Consider the following 17,377-nt stretch of genomic DNA (forward strand, 5'->3'; position numbering starts at 1 on the left):
GGAGCGGAATCACCGGTGTTTATGTGATGCGTCACCACAGAGGTCCGAGCCAAAACACGGCTATCAAAGTCGAAGATGACGCGGAAAGATGATAAGAGACACCTAAGATAGCGAGCTTGCATTGGCGGTAGGTCAGAAGCGATCATGTCGGCGTAGTCGTCCGTTGGGTTCTCAGTTGATGGGGCCGCAGGCAGCCGGCATTGCTGAGTGGAAGGTAAGCAGGTGTCCACCACTGATATCACACATTCGGCAGCAGGGCGCGCGTGGCGAGTGAGATGCATGCCTTGCGGGAGCGGTTGGATGGATGAACCAAAGTTCAGGACCGGAAGGTACGCTCGGTTGGCCGACATTGTAAATACAATGTGTGGAAGCGCAATGCTGCGCGTCAGGGCGACGTCAAGTTCCGGAGTGACTACGTAGTGACCATCAGGTACAGGGGGAACAGATGAGAAAGAAATGTAAGTTGCGGCTTGAGGCGGTAGACGGACAAAGTCGACAGCACAAAGACGGTGTATAACTGGGGACGGCGACTCAGCAGAAAGAGGAAGGTCAAGCTGAACAACATTAGTGGCGCAGTCAATGAGGGCTGAATGCTCAGACAGGAAGTCGAGGCCAAGAATGACTTCATGAGGGCACTGGTCCAGAACAGAGAACAGAACGGATGTATGGCGGCCGGATATGGTCACACGGGCTGTGCATAGTCCAACAACATGAGGCGTTCCGCCGTCGGCAACGCGGAGAACGGCTTTGGGTGCAGGGGTCAGTACTTTTCGGAGGCGGCGTCGTAGGGCTGAACTCATGACGGATACGTGCGCGCCTGTATCGATCAGGGCTCGCACAGGCACTCCATCGACATGAATGGCGAGCAAATTATGGTGTGCGCGAAGGGCTAATTGAGGATTTTGGGACTGGGGCTGTACTGCAGCATCACCTCCAGACACTGCAGCGTCTAGTTTTCCGCTTGCGAGCGTCCGTAGGGGCCAGGAGAGGAGCGACGGCGTTGGGGCGAACGAGACTGTCGACGCAGGGGGGACGGGGAGCGGCTGGAGCGGGGAATCTGGCCGTCGACTGAAGCACTGTGCTGGGCTGGAGGGGGCGTGTAGTGGCTGGGCTGTTCGTCGTCGCGGTGGGAGCTGAGAGGACGGTATGTGCTGCGACGGGACCAATAATTTCGACAGTGGCGGGAGATGCGGTGGCAATGGAAACAAATGGGCCTGTCGTCGGTTGTCCGCCAATCGTTAGGGTTTCGCCGACGTGGAGTGAAGTACGAAGGTCGTCCAGGAGCAATCGCAGTGATTTCGGGTGGTGGTGAAGACCGTACAGGGCTGACGGGCTGGAAACCAAGGTTTGCAAGTTCTTGGCGAACGACAGCCTGTACCAGAGAGATGGTAGGCAAGCGGTTGTCGCCATCATGTAGATGCAGGGGGGCAGGGGACATAGCTTCGAGCTCGCGTCGGATGATGCGGGTCACATTTTCTGGGGGCGCTGGAGTTTCCCGGTGTCGCAGGTCTTCACATGAAGAAGTCGCAGCCGTGTTGGGGAGGCGTGTGTACGGCTGGCTAATACGCCTGCTTTTGGCTTCCTCTAAGCGTCGACATTCCTTAATAATTCCGTCGACTGTAGTGCAGTTCTTGTATACGAGCAAGTTGAAGGCATCGTCGGCGATTCCCTTCAACACGTGGCCGACTTTGTCAGACTCGGGCATGTTGGCGTCAACTTTGTGACAGAGGGCCAGCACATCTTGAATGTACGACACATAGGACTCCGTAGATGTTTGAGCTCGGGAGGCGAGGTCCTTCTTAGCGGCAAGCGTTCGGCCGAGCGGCCGTCCAAACAATTCGCGGAGTTTCTCTTTGCACACGTCCCAGCTGGTCAGATGGTCTTCGTGCGTCTCATACCAGATCCGGGCACTGTCTTTTAGATAGAATATTACATTTGCGAGCATGAGGGTCGGATCCCAGCGGTTGTAGGTACTCACTCGCTCGTACATGTTGATCCAGTCGTCGACGTCAGTGTTGTCGGTACCAGAAAAGGTCCCAGGGTCACGAGGGGGAGAAAGAACGAGTGATGTCATGGCCGGGGCTGAGGTTTGCTGGGCGGCGTCTTGGGTCATGATGAGTGAAGGCAACTGGCGGCCGCTGCGGAGCTCCGTCGTCGCACCTCCACCAAATATGTTGCGGGAAAGAATATATTTACAGATATTTACAAATAGACAAGAACAGCTGCGAGCGGCACCGAGCACACAGTCCGAACTTCGTTGTCCTCTTCTACTCTTCCCACTCGTGCCATCGCTCTTTGTCGTCGTCTACCCGCATCAATATTTTTATATTTCTCGAAAGCATTTGATAAAGTATGCCATAACCTTCTAATGTTTAAGTTACATCAACTTAACATTGATCCCAAACTGCTTGCTTGGATCGAATGCTTTCTATTTAACCGTTCGCAATTTGTTTCTGCTAATGACTCAACCTCGCAGCCAAGTAAAGTACAGTCCGGCATACCTCAAGGGTCGGTACTTGGTCCTCTACTTTTTTAATTTACATTAATGATCTACCCTCTTGTGTTTCCTCTAACATTCATTTATTCGCAGATGATTGCGTCATCTACAGGGAAATAATTTGCGACAATGACATATCTTCTCTTCAAGCAGACCTTAACGCTATCTGTATTTGGTGCCAATCATGGTCAATGGAATTAAACATCAAAAAATGTAAATTTCTGCGTGTGTCAAGAACTTCCGGCCAGCTACCTTCCTATCACCTTAATAATGTCCCTCTAGATCCTGTTTCTTCTTACAAATATCTTGGTATCCATATTACTAGCAACCTCACTTGGTCCATTCACACTTCTTACGTAATTAATAATGCTAATCGCATGCTGGGATATCTAAAACGTAATTTCTCTAAGGCACCTTCTTCCCTAAAGCTACTTCTATATAAGACACTGGTCCGCTCAAAGCTAGAGTATGCTGCAGCAGTGTGGGATCCCTTTCAACAAAACCTAATTCACTCATTAGAAATGGTCCAGAATAATTCTGCTCGTTTTATTGTATGTAATTATAACCGAACTGCCAGCATCTCTGCAATGAAATTAAATCTCAGCCTGCCACCTTTAGCATCTCGCCGTAAAGCCCTTAGACTCTCACTTTTTCACAAGATATTTTATCATCCTTCACTTCGCCACGAACTGATCTCCCCTCCCCAATACATTTCACCAAGGCTAGATCACAATAACAAAGTCGGAATTCCATTTTGCAAAACCAATGCCATGTTTCAGTCATTTCTTCCGCGCACAGCTGCTGAGTGGAATCACCTTCCTGCATCTACCGCTACCATTACTGACAACCAACGCTTCAAAACAGCATTAGAAAACTTTGTACAAGTAGGAGCATCATCTTTTTTTTTTTGTTTAATTCTATATTCTTGTTGTTTTTTTGTACGAGCATTTTGTTTGTTTGTTTTTCACTGTATTGCTGCGCTGTATTTTGTGTATTATATACTATTAACCAGCACACCAAGAACCCAGCAGCTAATAATGTATAACTAAGAGCAATCATTTTTGTATTACTAATTAGTTTGCTGCACTGTACATTTTTTTTTCTGAAATTTTTGTAACCACTCCCCTCTATAATGCCTCTGGCCCTGAGGGTACATGAAATAAATAAATAAATAAATAAATAAATAAATAAATGCGCGAATTTTACGACAGATGGAGCATTTTGGTGCATATGGGGCTTCAGTGCTTGTGTGTTTCCTCGCTAGTCAGTCAGCTGGCACTCTTCCAGAAGATGAAGCACTGAAGTCCGCTTGTGCTTCAATGTTCCTCGTTAAGTTGCTTTGCATGACGGCATAAAAATGATTATTTTGAGCGAAACCGCATCCACAGACTTTTGTCCAATGTGACTGTACATGAAGCTCAACCTTTAAGAAACGAATTCTGGTGACGCAGTTCTGCTTTCTTCGATCTTCATGCACAGCAAGCTTCAATGTATGCACCAGTTTCGAATACTTACAATAACTTCAGGCCAAAAACTTTTCATTTCTTCCCGTTTTCTTTTCCCACTCATTTTTTCTTTACTGACTTCTACTTCCCTTGAACTGTCCAATACAGATCGCCAACTCTCGAAATTATTTTCCGACTGAACAGTGCGAAATCTGTACATAGGCAAAGGCATAAAGAGGCGACACAGCTGCCACATGCTTCCTCGCTGTTCAGTCAGAATACATAAACTCTCCCAGAAAGTCATGCAGTCAACACTTTTTAGTGTGTTAGCACTTACAGTGGCCATTCTCCACATTCAGCCATTGTCTGTCTGTCCATCCCCTGCTTGCCTGCCTGCCAGCAGATACTCACCTGCCCGCCGAGTGGTGGGCAACCTGCCCAGGTATGAACAAGGTGTTTCAGGGAAGGTGATCACTAATTTTTAAAAATGGGGTTTTCAAGGTAAAGTGAAGCTTTTTGCGGTATTACAACACTAGTGCTGGCGGACGTCAAAACACAAGCGAATCATGATAACTTGTCAAGTGGTTAACTAAATTTTAACAGTTAACTTTTTAACTACCTATTACAAATAGGCACCTGATTGCAATTGAAGATTTGTAGTCAGCTGCTAGTAGTAGCCACATCAGTTTTTAGAATTTCGAAAACGTGAGGTCACTTGATCTAGGTGGCCCACCTTCCCCCTAGGCTGCTCTCTGGGAGGGCACCTGCCAGAGCCATGCTCTTGATTTTTTGCTCACAGCACAGATACTGGATTTTTTGGAGAATGGGGCGTTTAACATGAGAGTGTTAAAATGAATTTCCTTCTATAGTGTCTGCCTGCATTCTGTGCTTTACACGCGCGAACGGATATTATATCAACCTATTGCCGTGACTGTGTGCAAAACACAACTTAATACGCTAAAAGGGCTGCGCCACAGAACACAGAACTTGGATGGGAGACGCTGGATCAATGCTGGGCACCGTCCACCGGTATCACCTTTCTGATGGTTCCGTAGGCGGCCGCATGGTGGGGGTACCAGTCATGAAAGTTGCACCAACAACGTAACGCTCATGAAGAAAAGCACGCTTCCTTGCAAATTCAGGAAGTATCCACTCAGCAACAAGCGGGTGCGCTGTGAACACGTGTCTTGAGCTATTACACATGGAAGCAACACGGCTGCGTAGCGTACAAAAACAATTTTATTGTGTAAAATAGCAACAAGAGTGGCGGAGCGCGCAAGAGAACACTCCAGCGGCAGCACATGGTGTGCTATGGGAAGACCTTGACACAAGTGGGCGCCGCGCGCCAACACGACGGCAACGGCGGGACACTTTGAAACGACGGGCCACCAGGGCCGCTAGGTTTGTTCTGTATAGACACACAGGCAAATGCAACTCACCGGGATTTCGCCAAACAGAAAAAGCGCAGCGAAAAACTTGGGCTAATCAGATCCCTTCAAACACACATAAGGACCGCCGAAAATGAACGCTGCAAGACAGATGCACCAGCGTGCAGGTGCAGTTGATGAACGTGCAAAAAAAAAATATGCAAGACAGTAGTGACTGTTTGCCCCTTTTTTTTTTTTTACATCTAAGCGAGAGCAAATAAACAAAATTGCGTTGACTTGGTCTCTTGGCACAAGCTTCAAGATCAACTTTTGCCAACAAGCTACCACAGCACCTGTCCCATCTGCTCAACTAAACCGCCTGTTCGGTAAAACCATCACAATAATTTCTCACAATGTTCTTGCGCACTCACTGCTCTATCATTACAGACAAGAGGCATTGGCATCTTGCCCAGCTTTGATTCAGGAAGCAGCTCACACTGTCAGTACCAGTGAATTTATATAAAGCTTTCTTCTGCTAAGCCCCAGATCACTGTACTCAAACTGATCTCCAAGATAAAGACGGCTATGGAAAACACAGAGCAGTCACATGCAGGTGTCGGTGCAGCCAGTTAAACAATGGCTACACAGGGACGAAACCACCCGGTGCGTTGCACATTGGCAATGCACAAGCCAGAAGCTTGCACGGCTGCAATTCAGGAAACTGTTTGTAGCCTTCAGAGGTGTTGGCCTTCCTGCTTGATCATTGATCATTATGCTCATTGCAGTGGTTCTCACCACACTTGGAAAAAAGACCTTTAAAAGACCATTTAGAATAGCCAACAAGTGCAGTCTTGCTGATTGCGCGGACTGAATTTGATATGCATGTACCTAAAATTTTCCAAATTCACCTTCTTACAATTCTCCTTTTAGAACAAAGGAAAATAGTATTATAGCAGGTATGCGCACAGCATGACACCAGTGTTGAAAAATAGCTAGCATCCCTTTTTGTGAAACTGCATGCTTCCTAAGCCAAGTGTTCCTTGCCTAGACTGATCCATAGCAAGCACCAAATCTGCTGATGCTGACTCTCCTGTCCAAATCAGCAATGAGCAGATGGCACAGTAAAGTGGAGATTAAGATCTCCACATTGGTCTCAGTGATTACCTATAACTCAGGGCATGCTTATCATGTTCGTCACACAACATTCCAGCAAAGAAGAGCTCGATCTGACCAATGACTGCACTGTCTTCTGGTACTAAACAGCACATCTAAGTTAGATGTCAGTGCCCTTGCCACCTACGCACTCCGTTCAGCATCGTCTAGCCAGGAAAGAAACATGGGACAGCAAGCAATGCATAGGCAATGAGCAAAGCAGCTTTCCTGCTATGAGCACAAACGATTACAATGAACTGTTTGCTACCTAGCATACTTCAGATGCTAGCTCCACTGCACAAGGTGCAGAACAAAGGGAGACAACAGACAGAGGTAGGGCTAGTTAACCAGGTTGTTTGCAAGACGATGCCACCCCGAAACAGTGCCAACCCTCTTAGTTACCTTCCTTTACAGTTCATTCTCTCATGATCAAGAGGCAGATTCACACTAGCCTCAAATACCAGACATCTTCAGTGACGCACTGTACAACCCAGGCCACACAAAGAACGGTAAGGCTCTAGCAACAGACAAGCATAAAGTATTACACGCCCATGCAATTGCAGGCCACCCAACATAGGTATTTAGATCTCACTGATGACCAACAGACAGCATGCCTGAGAGGGCCATTGACAACCTTATTGAATGGTACAATTTTTGGACTTGCCATTGATCTTCACTTGTGCCCCACACACAAATGCCAGCACTTTTCAACAAATCATGTCACACACAAACCAAGAGAGAGAGCAATAGTCTAGATGTAATTATTTCTCAACACAGCTGCAGCGATTAAACAAGGCATCCTCATCAGAGGGTTTCAATGTTACAGACTCAATTCTTGGTTATGCACTTGCAGTGCGTTGGCAATAGCACAAGAAACAAAGACAAGACGAATGCTTGCAGAACACTGCTCGAAGGTCAAGTTTGCAACAGAAATTCAGCAACGTGTCAGTGCACTAAAGGCGAAAACATTATCACCCATGTTTCTTGCATTTCAAGTGTGTGCAGTGCAAACCACAAGCCACTGTAAATGCACAGCAAGAAGATTTGGCGGGATAGTTGGTTATGAGGCATCATGAGAAACACACACTGTGTGTGTCTCAGACACCAAGGATGCCACTTGGCATGCAGCTCAATTAACAAAGTCTAGTGTTAACCAAGCACCCGATAAGAAAGATATCAAAAGCTTACCATACATGCTGCGACCCCTATGTTGTTACAGCGCACATTTTTCTCCCAGTTTAGGATCTTTGTTCTCAAAATTTCTGCCCTTAAAAGCACAGCATGCAGTAGTCCCAGCTGCAACCTAAATTGGCTTCCCCGCACAGCAAAAAAATTGGTACTTTCAACTGCAAATTGTAATACAAATTCTGCTACTATGATTACATCTAAAGCAGTTTAGAATTTGAATTGACACATGCAGATGAAAGACATCAGACATCTTGAATCTAGTAAAGAGCCAACAGCAGATATGGCAAGTGACCATTCTTGCTTCTCCTTTCTTAGCATTCAAACACTCTCTGATAACTTATGTTGCCGTATTTAGTACGAGTAACTATTGACTCGATATAGAAACATGCCATTAGTACCATACTTTAATCATGGCAGGGCCTGTGGCTAAAGCCAATCAGATGCTTGCCAAACGTCCACAAAAACCGGAAATCAAAGTGGATCATGCATTGAGCTTACCCACCTTTCCAAAGAATGAAGTGTAGGAAGCAGGCAAAGCTGTACCAATGCATCAAATGTGACCTAAATAAAATCCAAAAGGCACTTAGGCATGTAAGTGCAACAATGCAACTCTGAAACACAGATCTGATGAACAAGGTCACATGTTCATCGCCTGCAGCCAAGCACAAACAAGAAGAAAACTCTGTTAACCGTAGCAGAAAAATGCGCAAGAAGGATGATGCCAACTGTGCAGCAAGTTCACTTTCACGAAAGACACTGCATACTCATTTGGGCAGCACATACACAGTAAATATGCCTCATAGTAGCATACTGTCTCTATAAGAATTTGCCTGCATATATGTAAGTTTGTGCCTACAATGAACATTAAACAACCCCAGTCCCGTGCTGACATATACTAATAGGCTGCCACAAAACACAAGGGTGAGGCCTAATAAATCCGTTTCCCTCATTAGAAGTTGAGCTTAAAATAAGTGGCAAAAATATCAGGTTGTATGAGAGCATATAGGAGCCAACAGTAAGCCGGTAATGAGGCCAAATTCACGAGAGTTTCACAGAAAATGCAACAAAAAAGAAGTAAAGAAATAGTTGAAGAAATCCTGCACAAAACACTATTAGTCAATAGTCAAGCATTCAGCTGCTGACGGTTTTAGTCGCAACTGCTCCTCCGAAACAAGCGGGAACTTTCTCCACACGTTTGCTAGAGAGATGGTGACAACCCTTGCATTTCTCAAAAACATGCTGCTGGGCTGAAAGACGGAAAATGAGCTGAATGCATGCCACATGCAAGGCCAGCAAAATTTCCCTGCAGCACTTGCTGGGCTTGCACGCCTCTATGCACAAAACTGTTGAATTATGTTCTAACAGCTATGTTCTAAGCTTTCACTTTTATATGTTGCTGCCCACTTTGCTGTGCTCTTATTACTTACCCAATGAAACACACTCAAGCAAACCAAATGTCCACTTGCTGTGGATTATTAGTCAATGGGGCATCATTAGAGCTCAGGTATGTGGCACCATTAGAGCTCATATCAAGCAGAGTACATTACTTGGATGGTTCATATTTGCCAGATCTTCTTAACATTGCCATCAGTGGGAAACTAAACACATCTCAAAACTGCTCCACTTATCACATCATTTGGCTTAACTTCATATACAAGAATAATAAAAGAGGTGCATGTGTATCCAAGTGAGCCCTAACTGCTCCTGTACAGCACTCCACTCAGCAGCTGCACTGCACTGAAAACTAAACAGGCTATGTAAAACGCAGCACACGGGTTGTGCCAGGACGTAAAAGGACTGTGATACTTTGCCACCGCAATATCAAAATTCAAACAGCACTAAAGATCCCATCACAAAAGCTCAATATCAGTGCATAGCCGCTGGGTAAACTCGACTGCAATAAGAACAGGCTAAATGTAATAACAGCGGTGGCCGGAGGTATGAACAGCCAGGACAGACACCTTCCTGCCTATCCACAAAAGAGGTATATCATGACACCCCCAAAGAATGGATGAAGCCCCACCCAGAACAACAGCGACAGCGGTGTCTTTCCGTCAGATAAGACAACAGGCATGCCCTGTTAGACACGCCTCACGACAAAGGCACAGTGAGACTTGGAAGATTGCAGAAGTGCACGCATTCGGAGCAAACGTCATTCCAGGTGACAAAAAGCATAAATCTTGACAGCCACCTGTGCATACACGCTGAGCCTTAACAGCAGTTACCACTCACAAAATCTGCCAAGGACATGCTAGTAGAGGTCTGAAGTCTCCTTTGCAGCTACACGAGGAGCTTGCAAGTGTAAAGCCTGTACGTAGGAGAACAACACTCACAGTCTAGTGCTGAAAGCTAGCGCAGGAGGCAGCTGAAGTTGAGCATGCTACCCTGGGAAGCCTCTCAAGAACCAGCACCCTCCTCTGGCCAGTGTGGGTATCCTTCCTTTGACTGCAATACAGTTTTCCTACCTCCTGTCTTGCACATCAACCATGTGGGCTGCCTGCGCTTGATGTGACACTCTGTACATGCTTGCTGTTTGATATACAGTGCGCCAGCAAGAATTCCGAATTCTTGAGAGGAAAAGTGATATGGCGGGCTTGTACTGATCTCAGATCAAAACACTGCTGAGAAGACCGGGTATAATTACCCCATGTTTCAAAGCGACAGCTGTTAAGGTCATGCGTCCCGATTCTTTGATGTCAAAAGCATCAGCGTAACAGGAAGAAGAAACAAGGTGCACAGTGTTGTGGCACTGCAGGCCACACCACGGACTTGTGGTGTCCTCTGTGAACAGCAGTGTGAAGTAGCATTCGCATCATTTGTGCCTTAGTGCATAGAGGACACCACTCGATGGCACAGTGAACAGCACCGCAAATACAGGTTGCTGACTCTTGCGCTACACAGACGCAGTAATCGGTGTTCAAATTTCTAACATACACAGTTCTACAACAACACTGTAAGCTGATACATTCTCTCTTCATTCCTACAATGTCTGACCAATAATGCATGAACACTGTTACGGCACCCACGCCACAATACCAATGCACTCTTGCCTGCTTGGCAACAAATTGGTGTCGCTACACAGCGCCAGCAGAGAAGGAGAAAAGGCAAACTTTGAATGTGGGTGCTCGCACCACATTGGTCCTTTTGCACTGTCGTGGTGCTGTGTACTAACAATGTCCTTCCTGAGGGCAATGTCCTGAGGGCACATGCAGGAGATACCTAGGCACCACTTGTAAGCTGTTCTTTAATAACCCCAGGTACGTTTTCTGAACTGTTTGGAACGGAAGCTAACCGAGCGACTAACTGTGAAGAGAAAATATGCCGATGCAAGAGCACATGGCTTAGCCATTTTTATAAGTGAAAAAGCTGAAATGCAACCTCAATGCCCCTAAGTAAAAAGAATGCAACTGCTTCAGAAAGTGGTGCTTTTTGTGACATATCACTCCCATGAAAGCCCTGCATTCAATGTGTACTTCAAGCTTTCAGAGCAGGGGACCTCCGTCAAGCTCAGCACTGTTAACACGACTTAGTGTTTACATCCCTGTGGCACGGCATTTGTAGTTTTTGCCCCGAAGTGCATGTTCTGTCTCTGCCTACTAACTGAGTAAGAAATTATAAAAGGTACCTAAGGCTTAAGCTGCCATACCAACTCGTGCTTATCCTTTTTCTTTTGGCCACATTTACACTCGTTTCCACCACAAGCAGATTGAGTACACAAAAAAAAGCTCTTACGGCCCAAGCAAGAATGCCATGCCTGAAACAATACATCATTAAGCAGAACACAGCAGAGCAGAGAGAGAAATAGTAGTATACAAATATAGATGAAGTACCCACGCTACCATTTCAAAGTATAACAATGAAACGAAGGAAAGAAAGAAAGAAGCTTGCGTCATAGTCCTCCTCCATCCCTGTCAATGTTGCACTTCGGAACTGAAGTATGAATCCTCATAAGGTTGCCCAATTAGCTTTCCTTCTGCATGGATGAGGCAGCAAACGTGCCTCCTGACTTGTTCTATGGCCACAGGTATTCCCCCCTTTTTTTATATACATGATGACAAAACAAATGCGCAATATTGTTTCTAACATGGGCATTAGAATTTCATCTCTGACAGGTTTGATGACCTTTACTGCTGCACGAAGGCTGAGCAAAGCTTGCTCGTAATAAATAAGAAAGCGAACTTCCAGACCTACATTCCCTAATCTTCGGCTGCGTGAGCACATTTAAATAAAACCTAGTGTTAGTGACTGCCTTTCAAAACACTCTATGTAACAGTAAACGCAGCTCTAACTTCCACATAACACATATTCTAACCATTTCAGGCCAATAGCAACAAAACTCTTATGTTAGTGGCAGCAAAAATCGCAACTTCAAATGCTAAGTAAGTGTCCACAGCCCAGAAAAGACTAAATGAATGAATACAAAAGGCAGTGGTCTGCTCTACTTGTGACCATAAAAGCTCTGACAGTGCTAATGGTTGGCATAACTGCCGAAGTTCTTTGAACTTGTAAAAAACTCAACTATGTCACAGCTGTCATTAGACACACAGCGTCGAGAGAATGGAAGGTCTGGCTGAAGTAACCTGACCTCTTTGCACTGGTGCCAGTTGCATTTCAGCTATCGTCCCTCCTTCTGGCACATTCTGGCTAACTCTTGTCAGGTACCAGCTGTATGAGATGTAGCTATACTTGGTTTCATACTTAGCGTGCAATGCTGAGGTAGCTGAGCAAACAGTGTGCCTGCAAAAGCGCATCCTTTCCCTCTGTATCACTCCCACTTCTCGACCCTTTGGTAAGGGTTCGGACAAAAACAAAGAGTGATATAAACGAAATGCTAGCATTGCAAATCACAATACATTTCCAACATTCCGACACGTCCAACATTCAGTCACTGGGATGTGCGATCATAATTTTCACTGATGGTGAACTACTTTTTGGGCACAGATAGAGTCGCAGCAAACTGGCGTCATAGCCATGTATCACTCTGCCACATGTCACTCACACTTGAGGTCTCATTGAGGAGTAGGATGAAAACATAGTAAGAGGTAGAACAAGTGCAGAACGTTGCCAGTGTCTGTTTGTCACACCGAAAGATGCTTGTGTTTACTTTGGGCGCATGGCAAACTACTTTTCGAGCATGGGCGTAGCGAGCGTGAACAGGAGCGCTAGCTCTGGCAGCTCTGCACGCTATGTATGAAACTGAGCATAAACCATGAACCTGACCCATAACATTATCTCACCGAGAGGAGACCGGTGAGGTCACCCTCAAGCCAGTCTAAAGTTACAGCAATCCAGCCCCAACAGGGCTTGGTGAATCAAATCAGCGACTGCGCTCCCCCGTGCCGTGCTCCAGTGACTGGCTGAGGCGGGCGAGCGAGGCCAACCATCAGGAAGCGTCATCCCAGAGGCACTGCATACGGTCAGGCACAGGAAAGCGAAACTCGCGGCACTTGCGGCACGAGCGGATGCCGCAGCGGAAGGCAGCCCGACGAGCATCACGGCACCACTTGAGGCCGCACGGAAACCAAGCCACACAGAGCTGCAGGCGGCAGCCACAGGGGCCAGACGCCAGGCGCGGCAGGGAACCGCAGCGCAGCCCTGTGGCTGCCTCGGCCACTCCTGGGGCAGGCCGCACGGCAGTCTGTAGCAACAGGGGGTCCTGGCCGGACGCTGAAACGCCAAATATACGCGCACACTTGAGGTGCACATCCACGGGCACACTTCTCTGACGGCATCCTCAGCAGCACATAATAGACTCCCAGAGCAGGCAGAGTAGCTTCCCGGGACTAACACTCAAGAATTCCTGCACTCAGTTTAGCCACGGCAGTGGCAAAGAACAAGACTAGGCACAATGTTTAGCCAGCTCACTAAAGGGAGAGTTAAATCAACAGCGACAACAACTGTAACACAAATCATAAGACTGCAGACCACAGCAAGCCCAGTAAGACTCCTGCAATGCATGAATGCACCTGGCTCGCCTTAACATGTAGACAAGGCCATGTACAGAGCTCTCAGTAGGGTAGTTGGGGTTTAGTGGTCAGCTGCAGCCTAGGCCATGATGCACTAAACACAAAGCCAAGTAACCTATTTAGTTAGTGCTAGTATATAGGTTTAAAGGCACTCACTTGAGAATGTACAAAGAATGGCGGTGAAAGTAAAAGCTGATTTATCCCTTTTTAACTGCCGCACCTGACAATAGCACAAAATGTGTTGTTATCAAAACAGCACATTTCGTGCTATTATCATGAGTAACCACAGCCTTTACCAATGCTTTCAATGCTTATAATACATAAATTCAGATGCCAGTACCACAGATGTTAGCGCCATTAACCAAATGGGCCTGAGTGCAGCAGATACAGATAATGCGACACCAAAGTAAAGTATAACTTCAAAATGGTCTTTTCCTTGGCTTCCACAATGGCAGTCATTTTAAAATTACAAGCATATAACGTTAACTAAGAGAAAATCTGCAGGAACAGTGAAGTGTACAGGTAACTCCATTGTTCAAAAGCAATGAGCGCTATTGATACTATAGCCTAAATAGCAAACAACACATAATATCATGACCGCCGCGGTGGCTCAGTGGTTATGGCACTCTGCTGGTGACCCGAAAGATGTGGGTGTGATCCTGGCCGCGGTAGTCGAACTTCGATAGAGGCGAAATTCTAGAGGCCTGTGTACTGTGCGATGTCAGTGCATGTTAAAGAACCCCAGGTGGCCGAAATTTCTGGAGCCCTTCACTACGGCATCCCTCATAGCCCGAGTCGCTTTGGGACGTTAAACCCCCATAAACTATAAACCAAACATAATATGACCATAATGGGAAAAAACATGGTCTCTACCATTCCCCCCCCCCCCCCCCCCTAATCCCGTTATTTTCACCATAAAAGAAGCCACCCCAAGCAAGGCAGGACATACAAGTTTAAGCCTTTATTAAAAAATACAGGCCATGATGACAACAATCAACTCACAAAAAACATAACCTAAGATCTGTCAGAGACCACAAAATGCTCTCACACCCCAAGGACATCTTCAAGGTCAAATTCTGGCCTATATATGCAAAAAAAAAGAGCACAAGTTATGACCCTATTTAAGATTATCATAAGAACCTCAAAAATTTATGGGGAAATTGAGAAATGTATTGGTGCACTTCAGTTCTCCATTTCTCAATGCATTCAATCAAGATAGAAAATGTGACACTGCTCAGAAGCAAGCATCATTGAAAAGCACAGACCAGGTGGAATGAATGACAGCGTGCCTTTACAAGAAAAGCTTCCTGCTGGAAGCCAATGTGCTCCATCTCTTAATCATGACTGGGAGGTGGGCTGACAAAAGGTTAACAGTACAAACCAATCCATGCCTGTCAAATAGAAAAAAAAAACAGTGACAAAAAAAGAGCTACATCACAAAGTCACAAGTGCACACAAGTGTACGGGACAAAAGGAAACTATCTTTTGACACGACAAGTTTGTACTCTTCTCGAGTTCAACAGCCGAGCTGCAGTACTTCATTTCATACACAGTGTGCAACGCTGCCAAAGCTATACTACTTGGTGACAGTTTTTCTGGGCAATGAAAGGAGGGCTACAGGGGCAGAGCATCCTTAACCGTTTGAGGGTCGAATTATTTTGAAGAAAACTTTCCCAGGTGGTCAAATTACTTTATTGCGGATCTTGAATCTACAAAATGTATATAATCGAGAATAAATAGTAAAAAAAATTTAGGAACAATACTTTGGTGACAGCATCACTCACAACTGGAAAATGTTCAATAGAATAGAATAGCAACGGTGATAAGCAAGCTAAGAGCAGCACCAATAAAGATAGAAATCAACTTTCGCCGCCTCTGCAAAACAGTGCCCACAAAGAGAAAACACGTTTCGCGTGACTCCAATGCAATCCCGCGGCGGAATCGAAACCACGTAGGCGCGTTGCCACAGAGGGCGAGAATACCTCGCGAGCAACGGTGATAAGCAACCTAAGAGCAGCGCCAATAAAGATAGAAATCAACTTCGGCAGCCCCTGCAAGATAGTGCTGACAAAAAGAAAACACAAATTTCGTGCGACTCCGTTGCGATCCCGCGGCGAAACCAAAACTACAAAAGGGGTGTTGCCGCAGTCTGTGCCGCCGCGCTAAAGCTAGACATAAGTTCTGCTTATCTCCGTAAGAAGGCAGCACAAAATTCAAACACTTCTTGTAAGTCCTAAGAGGTGGCAGCACCCCCCAGTGAGCACGCATTGCTCTTTTGGCGCAAAATTTCAAACGGAAGATCGAAACCGTACCCGTGCGGAAAAGACCTTGCGGGACAGAAAACCGCCGCCGTACATATACGGCAAAAACCTTCAAAGGGTTAACTGTATCATTCCGCCAAATAGTTCAGGTGCACAATGATGCACATGGCCACATGGCACGTTGCTTTTCCTGTGGTGCCTTTATTCCGTTGCTGGGGCACCTGGCACTATCTATAGAGGCTTCTTCTAACTAGACATGCCTAGCAAATTCGTTGTAATCAGAAAAACTGTTTCTTTCCTTGACTTCTGATGCTGAAAGTTGGCAGCTGTGGTAGAAATATGCTGTAAATAATGAATATTAACAATATATTAGGTTTTAAGAGAAAACTAATAACTGCAAGAAAGGACTATATTCCAATACATAGGAAGAGATGGGGCGTGTTTCAGCTCCATAGCTTCTGCACCAATGCCAGAAAAAGTTGTTGCGAAGTACAGTAAAACTTCGCTGATACGTTCTAAAAAAAAAAACTGCAGAAAAACATATTACTCGGGGAAACGTGAGACCCAAACAGCCTAATTCCGAAAAATGTAACTGCTGAATGAGGTGCTGAGACATTTACATTTAAAAAAGGTCGATTAGCATTTCCTGGCACAAGACCTGGACAGATCCTTTTATAGTGCTCGCAGAAGCAATGACGAAGCAATGACGAAACACAATGTAGCTGGGCAGACCAGACATGGCAAGCTGACAGATCAGCACTGACCCTGGCGTGCAGGTGATGTGGCCCACGCCTGCATGTCCCCCTGGCGGGCGAAGGTCGCCTGCGGGGCATCTGCGCACAGTGTGGCCACGTGTGGAGAGATAAGGCCTGACCGCGAAAGGTCGACGCTTAGATCGAGCTGCACCAGCTCCCGGCCACGGTCATCCTCGGGCTCACGTTCAGCCAGCGGGTTCCTCTGCCACAAAAACAAGAAGGAAAATCACTACCAGAATCCATCTTACCAAAGCCATATGGCGACAAAGGAAATCAAGAGAGCCTGCTGTAACCTTCGTAGGCGAATAAAAATCTGTCCCGGTCACAGGCTTAAACGTAGGGTCATCACCACACCACGGCATACCAACTTTAAAGAGACAGTGAGGAGAGCTCTATTAATATTTTTTTAAAGCAAAATCCGATAGTTCGGCATTTCATGGCTTTGTTGCCACTTGGCCGGCAGTGAAAGATGCATTTATTTCTAAGAAATTTGGATTCGAAGTTGAAAAAGTTTTTCCCGCCGCTCTGATTCAAACTTGGGATTCTCCTATGACTACACAGGACTAAGTGACGTGAAACATGACGTGCACATGACGTAACGCAGACTCCGTGATTTCTGGTGGCCAGCAGCAGCCGAAAAGAAAACTACCGCCGGCCGCACGTTGAAGGCATCTATCGGCTATTGCGGCCGTCGCTTCGTTTACGTTTGCATCGGCGTTTTGCCAGCGTTACGATGGATCCCGCTC

The 17,377-nt window shown here is 46.2% G+C and overlaps 1 protein-coding gene across 1 annotated transcript in view; it reads right to left on the reverse strand.

The window, feature by feature from the left end:
* Nucleotides 1-5,163: 5,163 nt before the first annotated feature.
* The window catches only part of oaf (BRICHOS-like domain-containing protein out at first), a 30,038-nt gene continuing 17,824 nt past the window's right edge, over nt 5,164-17,377 (reverse strand). The window contains exons 3-4 of the mRNA XM_089548758.1: nt 16,641-16,833; nt 5,164-13,316 (exon numbers count right to left, since the gene is read on the reverse strand). Of these exons, the coding sequence (XP_089404884.1) occupies nt 13,033-13,316; nt 16,641-16,833 (477 nt within the window). The 3' untranslated portion in view covers nt 5,164-13,032. The remainder of the gene's footprint in view (nt 13,317-16,640; nt 16,834-17,377) is intronic.

This window comes from Amblyomma mixtum, chromosome 6 (assembly GCF_055824585.1).
Source record: "Amblyomma mixtum isolate Tamu chromosome 6, ASM5582458v1, whole genome shotgun sequence".
Lineage (NCBI taxonomy): Eukaryota > Metazoa > Arthropoda > Arachnida > Ixodida > Ixodidae > Amblyomma > Amblyomma mixtum.